The sequence below is a fragment of the Bombus bifarius genome, unplaced genomic scaffold (assembly GCF_011952205.1).
Source record: "Bombus bifarius isolate JDL3187 unplaced genomic scaffold, Bbif_JDL3187 scf7180000008006, whole genome shotgun sequence".
NCBI lineage: Eukaryota > Metazoa > Arthropoda > Insecta > Hymenoptera > Apidae > Bombus > Bombus bifarius.
The window spans coordinates 403,872-416,006 of NW_022884384.1; the positions used below are offsets into that span (position 1 = coordinate 403,872).

A 12,135-nucleotide genomic window follows, 5' to 3' on the forward strand; every position below is an offset into this window, starting at 1 on the left:
AGTAACTCGCCAGCGAGCATAGCCGTTATTTCACGTCCTCCGTTCCATAATCCTTTTTCACCAGGTAAATATACGTTATACATACATCTAGAGCCGTTTTTTGTTCGTACGCCATTCGCATCTCTCGACCCATTTCTTCGAATGAAAACTTTCCTTCCCCTGACTTCGAATCAGTATAATTTTCCAGATCTGGATGCAGTTATATTAACTCAGAGAACAGTATATTAATCTGCTAAACCGCACAAGGTCATCGTTATAAAATCACATTGATGCCACGTCGATTCGTCTACACTGATCTTAACCCCTTCCCGTGCCATTTAGTTCGACGAAACTCTGGCCCAAGCGGTAGACATCGACGCGCGCTAAACAGACCAGACTGATGCTCGTAGACAGGAACTAACATTCAGTCGCGATCGTAACGGGCGAAAAAACAGTCCGCGAGCTCGGCTTGTTATGTTTAAGTTTGGCCCAAGTATCTGGTCGCGAGTCAGACTCGCGATATTCGTGTTTGCGCCAAAATCTTCATCGCGAGTCTGACTCGCTAAAGCACGGGAAGGGGTTAACGTAACGTCATTCAGTTTACATCTATCGTTTACTCGGTTTTCGGAGTCACGTGAACTTGCAATTCAAATAGCACACGAGAAACACGAGGAGAAGCGTAGTGCTAGGAACTTCCTTCCGTTTTTTCTGACGATTGCATATTTTAACCAGAATAATTTACTCGAGTTTAGAAATTACATTATATTAATAATCATACGTTTACAAATTTTTAACGTCATGTTTAATTAACTTGCTCCTTGTCGAAAACAATGTTTCATTAGTCATAGCCAGATGATAAACATACGACACGCTGGTAGCTGTTGCTTTAATTACAAAATAACATTTCTACTCGGAGCTAATGTAATCTATGGAGTCTCCAGAGGCTGCTAGCCTGTCGAGTTAATTAAATATTTCGCAGTGACATATTACTTACAACGTTAATTCATCGAGTTGATATATCGCGGTTGTGTCTCTTCAAATAAATTATTCATATTTACCTATCGTTTACTATTCGAGATGCTCATCTTCAGCTTGACAGTTATACGAAAATATTTCGCCAATTTGCCATAGAATTTACATATTCGTGTCTATATCATTAATTTTCGTCGTTCGTTTCTTCTCTATCTTATCTCGGTAAAACTTTGGAGGAAAACATATCAAGCAAACGTGATACAAAACGTGATACAAAAGTTTCTGAAAATTTATAGAAGTACATTCGATCCGAAGATTAAGATTAATCTTTTCTAGAAGGCAAATTATTATTCACGAAAGAGCGTTTACATCGGTGCATTTCGATAATTGATATTGCTCTGCCATTTTACTAGCAGTCTCACCGCTAAAACTGACGATCGGTTTCCTTTTCGGTTTCCATTATACATGTAAAAATTGTTAACTCGTAATTTAAAGTTATTTAGTCGTTAATTAAACTATGTAATTATAAAATATAGGAAACTATGATTTTCTCATTAGTAAATTCAATGAAAGATGAATTGAAGATACGTTTTTAGGTATTACCGTGTAGAAACAAACATATCCATTGCGAACGTGAATGTTCATCGCGAAATGATCGTGTTTTAGACGTTACAAACGCATGGAATAGTCGAAGCACATAAAATTAGGATACTAAGGAAGAGTATAATAGGAGAACATAATGATCGTTCGAGATTTTAGGTTGATGGGACCGAATGTGTCCTGGGAATGTCGATTTTATTGAATCAACTAAATAGGACTGGAAATTAGGAAAAGGAAGAACGTGGAAATGTTAGTGTATGTACAAATATCAAGGATTTTCTCTACCAAAATCTTACTTTACATTTTTCTTAATTATGAATAATCTTCGGTCCCATATTACACTAACTTTTCAATTCTATTTCAACTAGTAATACTTTCTGAACTTTGGCCCCGCTTCTCTTCAATTTCACCTCCATCTCCATTTTCTCGAAATCGAAGCAAATCCGTGTACATCTGCGGCCTGTATTCGTCTGAAATTCACGTGACTCTCACAGGTTCTCACGGCAAATAAAAACGAAGTCATCTGGGCGCGTCTCGATTCACAATGTCGTGGTCGTCACAATGCGCTTGTCGACGTCCGTTTAACGCGACGATCGCTCCTTTGTTTGTTAATTAGCACCGCATCCGCGGCGAAGGTAATTGAGTGGGCGACGAAACGAAGATCACAAAGGTTGCGGACGATAGAATTCGTTTTAAAGCGGATCTCCTCGAGCGTGTATTTCAGAAAATCACACTCTGTGCCCTATTTTTGTTCACGATTTCCGATCGTGACACCATTCCAATCTCTTCTGACCATCGCTCTCATCTTTTTTTCTTTTTTTCCTTTTTTTTTTTCTTTTTTTTTCGGCAAGAGAAAACGCACGATCGATTACGCTGCGGTAATTGACGAGAATAATTGGGACACGAGGGCTACCTCGTCGCGAATTAAACGATTGGACCACCGAATTTCGTTCCTCCTCCTGCTCTCAGTCATTTCTTCCTCGAAGCCTCGTTTTGCTTTTAGTATCGAGCTCGATCAACGCGATATTATTTATAGTAGTTCGGCTGACCGCGCCCGCGATTCAAAATTTGAAAATTAGTACAACACCGACGATTCAATGAGGAGTATTCGATTGTCGACACGGGATGGTCCGAGAGTTTCTAGGAAAACGGACTTGCCCGATTGCTCCATTATACTGTAACCTCTAGTACATGTGTAATCGATTTAACGTCTAGGAAGAGACAAATAAATATTGACAAAGATCAGGCACAGACAGCGAGTGATAGAACGAAAAAAGCATTTGATTTTTATAATCAGTCGTTGGTGCGATAGAACCGAGGAATTTCGATTCTTCGATGGAAACATGTATTTTCTGGTTTACTCGTGAGGATGTTAAGATCAAATACTTTTTTTGCCTCGTACCACTGGAAGTTTAATAAGTTACATTATAGCGTGTTTACAACGTTGTGTGTTTCGACATGGCTCACTTGCTCGAACACACCTTCACATTCGCCGATCCTGTCTCTCTGTTCGTCTACGTGGGTCGAGTATTCCACGAGATTCGACGACGAAATGGAAGGATTCACGCGACCAATGTTTACGGTCGATCAAGGAAGAGCTAGACTGAGGATGCTCGCGCAAGTCCTGGCCGCCGTAGGAAGAGATTTATCGACTAACAAACGTCTACGATTGATTAAAAAAAAAAAGAAAAAGAAAATGTCTAATTAAACGGTAAGTTCGAGATCAAAGTTTCTTACTTAAAAGGCAAATCGATGTCTTCCTGTTGATTGAATTTTTTAAATTAACCCAGAAAGGAGCAGGTATTTCGAAAATACAGCGAACGAATCTCTTCCCGCGGCTTCTCTCGAGAGGGGAGACAAAATCAAACAAGCATTACGCAGAATGCAGAGAGCCGATCGCGTGGATACAGGGTTTTTTTTCTTCCTGTTCTACGATCGCCGTAGAAAAACGAAGAATGCCCCAAAAAAATTCAATCTTTTTTTTGGGGGGGTCGTGAAGACGATAACGTAAGACTAGACTTCAACAATACATGCGGTTTTTCATCGCCGTAGAGACACATTGCTGGTGGAGTATAAAAATATAAACATCTAAAAATGAAAAAGCGAGACACCGTTGCGCAGAGAATTGATGCTGTGTCGAGGCTGAAAACGCGTGCATCACAAGGGTGTTCTTCTACGTTAGGCTGTATCCATTTTATAATCATATTTTTCGTTTTTTACCCGCTTTCTTCTCGTTCTAAACGCGTTCTTAAAATATTCAAATAAACGGAGGATACATTTTTTGTCGATCCATTAAAAATTTAGCGAGTAGATAAGCGAATACCATTCTCAGGGATAGGGTGTTTATCGACTACGAGTAGACGAAGTACAAGAATCGTTAGATCAGAGGATACTGGCGACTTTCTAACGACTTTTTTTCGGTTTATGTAATTCTCGACTGGAATAACTGTTCGTAGTTTTTAAATCAGAGGAAGACACCTTCTCAACGAGGAAACAGCGTTTATTTAACATTCATCTAAATTTCTGACAGATCAACAAAATCATTTTCCAAATCGTGCGAGTATTTGCCTCGAGATATAATTCGAACGATCGGTTTCGTCTCTTTTTTCCGCGACGTTTACGACACACGAAAATTTCTTTCCGTTCTTTTCTCTCTGCTTTTTCGTGTCTTCTCGTTTTTCGTCGCTGGGCAGGTTTACCATTTTCTTCTCCAATTTATTTAGTTCTTTTTTTTTTCTTCCTCTTGTCTCAAACGAGGCATGAATTTTTTCGAATTGTAATTCGACACGACGTGCCTGTCTAGATCTGCTGCATTCTCTATCTACCTACACGCTGAACTTGTGTGTTACAATGGACCTGCTTCTTCGTACGATCATTTTTTTCTTCTTATGTATTTATAATATTTATATACGTTATGCGTTTCGATGGGAGTTGCATATATTTATATATATATTTTTTATGTATATATATATATATGTATATATGTATAATAACGAACAACATTAATGATTACTCATTAGGCTATCCTTTTAATTGGACAATAAATAAAATAGTTTATATACCGCGCCTTCTCAGTTTCTTCTATCTTTCAGGCCGTTCATCCATATATATTTTCTCTCCTACTTTCTTAACTTGGATTCCCTTTTTTGATCTAATTTCTTCTTCTCCTATACCATTAATTTCCTCTAATTTCAATTCGTTCTCACCACCTGATCTCGACATTTAAATTTTATCGTACGTAATTTTTCCTTCTACCTTTCTCTCCCTCCCTTTCATTCTAACACACTCTCCTCTTCCATTCACTCTGCTCTCGGAACGGAGATCGATAATTAGGAGCAATATACATATATTTGGTATTCGCCAGCTGTTCGACAGTTTGGCTTCGATACGAACGTTAATTACACTCACACATTTTCTGGTTACATTTGGGAACAGCTAATCGACATACTACACGCACGTACTCTAAGACATATTTTTTCTTATTTTTTCCTTTTTTTTTTCTTTCTTTAAATGGTGATTTGAATTTCGTACAACTGACTTGAAAGTCTGCCCCTACTCTCTTTCGACTGTTACATTCTAATAATTTGCCAAATCATCTGCGATGCGGCAGAACAATCAGATTTTTTTCGCTAATGTTTTTCTTTGCCTCCTCGTCGAAGAGAAGGCTTGTCCCGGAAATCGCCCAGGTGATGGTGTACGATCGTGTCCGTGGTCGCCCGATACCGAACACACGTGGCTCAAAAATTCTTAAAGTTAAAATCCCTTCGAGCTTCACGCGAGAAACGCAACATTCCGCGACCCAGTCTATCCAGACTCAGAGTAGTCAAGACGTGTTCAATTGGCGGAATGCGGATCCTATTGGATAGAGGATTGTCACGATACTATATTTCCTGACCGATCGATCGGTCGTCGATAGATTGTTACATAACGCGGGGCGACTCGGTCGATCGAGAAAAGCCTCATCGGAAATTTCCTTACGAATAACGTCTAGCGCACGAGGTCGAGGTAAATAATCGTTTTCGATTTAACAGACAGATGTGATCCAACAATGGCCGGCGATACAATCTAATGAAAATCGAGTCGAGACAATGTCGACGGAACACGAACGCTCTGATCGTCAACTCGATTTCCTTCGCTTCCGTGCACTTAACGTCACGGTATCTCTCGATCTTCTTCTTTTAATTTCAGCCTTCGTCAACGATCTTTGGCTCCAACGTCTCCTCCCAACTTTTGATAATCATCGACTTCTCTAGTTTTAACGCGCGAGAAAGTAGCGGTCAACCCTCGGTTCGTGGATCGACACTACACGAAACGCGAGCACACGTTCTTAACTGCTGCAACAGAAGATATTCTCAGCCAGCCACTTGTGCAGGCCCGACAACTGTTTCTCAGAAGAGTCCTCGACCACCAGGCCGTATCACTTGATCTCCTCGCGACTCGATGAACGCGGAGGATGCGACGACAACGGAACTTCCGATACCTGCCTCTTTGGTCGAAAGCTTGCCGTCAGAGAGGAAATCCAGCCGCTCGGAGATTGCGAGCTTTGATCGTGCAAGGAATCGCTGTTGCTGTTGCTCCTGGTGCTGTCGATACTCATACCGGACTTGAATCGCGACAACAGACCAGGCGATTTCTTGGACGTTGCAGTTGGCGAAGAGTACGTTGGCTTTTTCCGGCATTTGGCCGAGTCCTTGCACAACATTGAGTCCAAACTACCCGTGTGTGGACGTTCCTCCGTCTTCTTTGGCTCCAACGAACCGAGCATCACGCTTTCGGTCTGCTTCGCCATCTTCGAGATATCCTCCATGCTCGCCGAGCTTCTTCTAATTTCTATTTTGCCTATATCTTCTTGTACAGCCTCTCTGGACCCGTGCTCAGGCTTGACAACGATCTCCGGTTGTTGCTGCTGCTTCTTCGTACGCACGTCAATTTCTCTGAACTCGATATCCAGAGTCTTTTGATCCTTCGCTTCTTTCAGACTGTGCGACTTGCTCTCGGGATTCGAAGAATTTCGCCGGTGTTTCGCCAAAGATCTCTCCGACATCGCGCTCGGTAAAGCTTCCAACGAAGCGGACGATCTTTTCTCCTTGACGAACGACACCTTCCAGACACTGCCTCTGTTCTTGTACTCCGTCGATTTCCTCACCTTTGGCAATGTCATAGCACGCTTATCCACCGAAGACAATTCCACCACCGTCGCTATAGCTTTGTTCTCTTTCACCGAGACTTTAGTAAGGTTGCAACGCTTGCAAACTGCTAGAGAGTTATTGCGCCTGGAAGAAGTGGTCGCCGTGGTCATCAAGTTGCTTTTGTTCAGCGTCTTGGTTACGTGTTTCATAGGCTTCGGCGCAGTAGGGTCCTTCGAGTCGAAGCTGATACTCAGCCGATCCGTGAAGTTTCTTAATCTGGAAAAGATGGACTTGTGATTGTTGGGTCCTGTTTTATCCTCGCAACAACACCGGAGCCCAACCGTCTCCCTCTGTACCTCTTTGCGACTAGACTTCATCTCCTGATCGTTCTCCACTAAGCTACTCGTTTTCTTCAGGTTGTTCCTCTGCTGGGTTTCGACTACCACGTTACCGTTGCCCTCCACCATTTTTCGTTCGTTCCATTTCGCATCTAGGAAAACGGGTTCGTCTTTCTCCAGCTCCTCGAGGATTCTGGTTCCTTCCGCGGACCACGCACTGACGGGCGAACTCAGGTCGCTGCCAAGATTCTCTCCTTTACTGCGTCTTCTTTCGCGCTCGTGATCCCTAACAGCCCTGGCTAGGTCGTGACTATGATAATCCAGTGACGATTTTTCTCGACTACCCTTTCGACTACCCGGGTAGCTTTTCCTACCTGTTGCCGGCCCAGTCAACGTCCCCTCGGTCGAGATTTTGAACTTCAACGTTTTCTCGCTCACCTCCACCTCGGTCGCTGTCTCAGGATCCGAACTCTCGAGGTTCTCCGCTTCTTCCGCCGTCAAGTTCTCCGTCATCTCGTCGTCGGTGGATCGTGATCGCGAGTGAACTGTGCCTATGGAACGTTTCGAGCGCATACTGTGCGACGAGGTAGATTTCACCACGCTAGCTGACCCGGTGGTCCCGGACGTTACGGTTATCAGATTTGCCTCGCCCAGGTCTGCTATGCTCTTCCGGTGATGCCGCTCGTCCTTCGCTGCTTCGTTCAATCTGCGATAATATTCTAAAGCTTCCCGCACTGGCTGAACTATTAGGTTCTGGAAGAGAAATTTTTCTGTGTTTATTAGTGTGTTTGCTATTTAAATATTAAGATTTTGAAGATTTCTTAGTTCGATAAAATTACGATTTAGAACCGGTTTATTAACTCTCTAGGGAATATTCATTCTACGCGTCACGGTTGCGAAATAATCGATCATCCTGGTACACGATGCAAATCGTGTTTAGGCAGCAAGAGAAACCTAATTGACGCTTCCTTTATAAATCAAAAAATCAAATAATCGTTTCAAACATTTGAAACTTTACATTCTCTTGTACACGCAAGATTTGCATTCAGTTTAATACAGGATGATCCTCTCGCTAATTCAAAGGCAATCATCATACCGTAGATCACGTATTCTTATTTTCATTTCACACATACACGCCTACACAACTGTTTCAGCTCTAACATAGACAGAATATCAACCTTTGGAGACAGATCACACACAAAGACGTATCATTATCGTCACAGCGTGGTTGCATTACCTTTGAATTAACTATCAAGCGAGTGGATTATACTCTATAACATGGAGAGGCTATAAAGCCGTGTGCATACACTACGATGAGTGACCTGAGCGATAAAGCTGATACGTGATCGATGATCGAAAGCCTATTGACGTTTGAGAATCGACGATAACTGAAAAGCGATTTGGAGAATACACGCGATGATCTGAACAATTCTGCTGTATGGAAATTTGTTTGTAACAAAAACGTCGTAGCTACATTTTTAAGTCTTGTTTTAAATCTACTAAATATTCGCTCGATTCTTTGTTAGTCGTCTTCTCTCGTTACATAATTTAGCCAGCTATTTTCTTATACATAGTATTATCAAAAAGAAATTAATAATAAAAAAAACTATATTAATTACTCGATATTGGTGGCACATAGTATTATTTAATCATTTTTGCGAATAACATTTCATCGAGCTGTGCATATTGTGATAATATTTATAGATAATTTGGTAGAAGAGTTTTCTGATATACTGTTTGGATCTGATATGCAAATGGACTTGATATTAAAGCAAAGGACAAGCTTGAAGTTTTATGTCAAACTTGTAAAAGTGTTATATTTTTTCCAAGTATCGATCTTCATCTACCCTTATCAAAATACTAACAGCACCTTGGACAATAAGGGTGGTAATAAAAGTACCTGCAGCTGTGGAAGCAGTTCCCCAAGGGCCTCGAAAAGAGGAAGTAGAACGAGACCGATGAAGCTGACTTGGGACGAGGGTTTGGTTACTTTATCGCGATCCATAAATGGCGTCACTGGAAGTCCTTCGAGCTTCTCCGCGTCGCTCTGCTTGAAGAATTCTTGCAGCAACCTATCCAGCCACGGTTCCGCGACTTCCATCGGCCGGGCCTCGTTGCTAATATCCGCCACCTTGATGAGGATCATCGATAACTAGAACAGCAAATCACAGATATTTAACTTTGCCTTAATCTGAATCTTTAAATCTAATTTTCTAAAAGTAGTCGCTACAGCGGACTTTAATTATTGAATTACCGAATGATGAATTTATCGTAGATTTTTGTATTTGACACGAACTATTGTTTCACTTCGTGCGTTTATATCGTAATCGTACGTAGACAAAATAATTATGAAATGATATGACAAATTGAAACGTAAAAACTTACCAAATTAATATGAGCCTTGCTGGAGTAATCGAATTCCGGGATGATGTCCGTGAATTGACCGAGGATCTCGTTGTGCCTGGCCATGTCCGTTGCAAGAATACACCTGATGATCCCTTCGCGTACGACTCGATATGTCGCATTGTCCAGCGACGCTAATATGTTACATTCCGGTGCTTCTAAAACACGAAAAGCTACGGAGCAATGATGGTTCTCCAGAGGTGAGATATCGTTGTAACGCAGAGCCAACTCGGTACGGGCATTTATTTGATAAATGTTGTTGTATCCTGGATGATCTAGATCGTGGCAGATGCAGGAGACAATTAATATAAAAACCTCCAGATCGCCGATTCGTGACGGAAGATCCACTGTCCAGGCTATTGCGTACATCTGCGTAAACAGAACATTGGTTAAAACGAAATACGATTATATGTATATACTTATTTTATTTTCATCGTATCATTTTAATCGCGTTTCTTTGCATATTTAAGAGCATATTTAAGTATACGTTATGAGTTAATTGCTCTAAATTTTACTAACATCTACGCCATTCGAGTATTTCCTATATTTATTATGTTTACGTATATTCGCTCTGTGAGAAGATTGCGCGTAAGCCATTCGTAAAAACGAAACGCGTAGAAATTACATAGATGGAAAAACCCACGCGTTGTGTTTTAACGCGGCAGGCGTGTAGATCGTGCACTTGCCATTTGCGCCACGCAGAAGCAATGCCTAAAGTTATGAAACGGCACTTCGTTATAGTTGTTATAAACTTCGTAGAGGAAGTTCCTCAGGATTGGTAAAGGAATGTTAAACTTTTGAGGTAGGTCCAGCTCGACGAACATCGTCTGCAGCATCAATAGAAGCTCTTCGTCTTCCCATTGCCGTGCATCGAATGCTGGTGAGCGCAGCCACTCCCGAACGTTCGACGATACTGAAACGTCGCTGTAACACAATCACAAACATTAACTTCGTAGCATCAAAATTCTATTTAGACAAATAGACAATGGATTAATTTCTATCGTTTAACCGAATTGCTAGTGCCCTCAGATTTGGAATTTTTATGATTAGACCGTGAACGTCCATGTGCGTTTTTAGGAAATTTACAAATTCACGATACGATGATAAGATAACTGGAATAAGACGTCACAGAATTAGACGGCAGAATCAAGCCAGCTATCTTAGAATCACGAGAAGAACAGTTACTTTTATATTCGAAAGGGGTGCATTTTGTACGTTTCTTTTCTTTCGTATCCCGTGTCTTTGCTTGCAATAGCAATTTCCATATAATTACATGCTTCTACATCAGAGAAGAGCCACAAATCGAGATGCAAAATTCCAGAGCACGGTTCTGCTTCGAGGAAAAAACGGAGGCTCCAGTTTCCTTTCAAAGTATCGAGTCTCTTTAAGATCGCGAACATCATCCCCTCCGCCTCATCATCCGGATAAAATTAATCGGATTAGTATGTAATTTTGTCGAAGTACCACCGTTGCCTGGTATGCAGTATTTTGCGCAATAATGTGTTACCCGCTTATTGAACTAAATCAACATGAAGCCCGACCTACGACGGATTGGAATTGCATTAGGGATGTATCGATTTGCCAGTGTAACGTGCCAAACAGCACACGCGGCTAATCACGATAAACATACTATACACCACGTGTCCGTACCTTCAAATATCAAGTAAACATTTATTGTACTCGCAATGGTATTTTTTCCTTCTAAAAAATGGTCGACCGATCGTGTAAATGATAGAAGAGTGATTGTGTCGTTCGACAAATATTGATAGTACTGTATTTGCTGGCAAAATATTCGTTTGAATAACATATATATATAAATGATAAAAGATTCGATATACGAAGAGCGAAAACTATTGTTATGTTCTGCGAAACTTTAATTCTATATCGAAACGATTATTAATTGAATGAAAATATATTAGCTCTTTCGTACACGGTTACGGGTTATCAATATAATATAAATGATTTAATAACGTTAACGACAAGAAAACTATTTCAATGGAATCTTACAAACATTGAGAGAAAGATTGGAGAGAATTGTGAAACCACAAGATGATTACGTTCTTTTATACCATTGAAATGTACATACGTTTCAAACATTCGTTCAAATATCGGTATAACGAGCAGTATGAATTTATGGGACGGACTGATACTTCTACCAGCGCTGTCCAAGCGAAGCGTAAGCCCTTTGGGCATTTCTCGCTTGTTCTCGTCGTCAGGGAAACCACATGATGCTAAACAAGCGATCATGACACTGCATTATGTCGACGTTCCGCTGATTAGCTGTCACGAGACTTTAGCGTTACTTTTGTTAGCAACGTAATATCGCGCGAAGAAAATTGCCAGGGAGGAAAGTAGATTCTCAGAAATAATTAGCGTTCAATTTGTTATTAAATTATTAAATCTCACGACTACTATGACAATTAGAATGCTTCAAAGAATGAAAAATAAAATTATTACCCGACATTCGTTATTTTAATTTACCATATTTCCTTTCCCAAGACAAAGACTTTTGTTCGAAATCCAACCGCCGCGAACGAACAAGTGAATGAACAGCGAATCCAATAGATTTCATTAACTGGAAATGTTCTACTTAAGATTTCACGAATTCCAATCAGGTCAAATACAATTACTCGACGTTACGTAGGAGTTGATGTGTCGAGATCGAGGCACGATCAAGGAGATTAAGCAGAAGCACGTGTAGCGAAGACCGCTAA

General features: G+C 40.9%; 1 protein-coding gene across 4 annotated transcripts in view; it reads right to left on the bottom strand.

Annotated features, from left to right (window-relative positions):
• Positions 1-2,394: 2,394 nt before the first annotated feature.
• LOC117206424 overlaps positions 2,395-12,135 on the bottom strand; it is a 138,222-nt gene continuing 128,481 nt past the window's right edge. For all 4 annotated transcript variants that reach the window (XM_033445755.1, XM_033445757.1, XM_033445756.1 and 1 more), the window contains 4 exons: positions 10,108-10,345; positions 9,404-9,790; positions 8,919-9,170; positions 2,395-7,771 (listed from right to left, as the gene is read on the bottom strand). In XM_033445755.1, the coding sequence (XP_033301646.1) occupies positions 5,969-7,771; positions 8,919-9,170; positions 9,404-9,790; positions 10,108-10,345 (2,680 nt within the window). In that variant the 3' untranslated portion in view covers positions 2,395-5,968. The remainder of the gene's footprint in view (positions 7,772-8,918; positions 9,171-9,403; positions 9,791-10,107; positions 10,346-12,135) is intronic.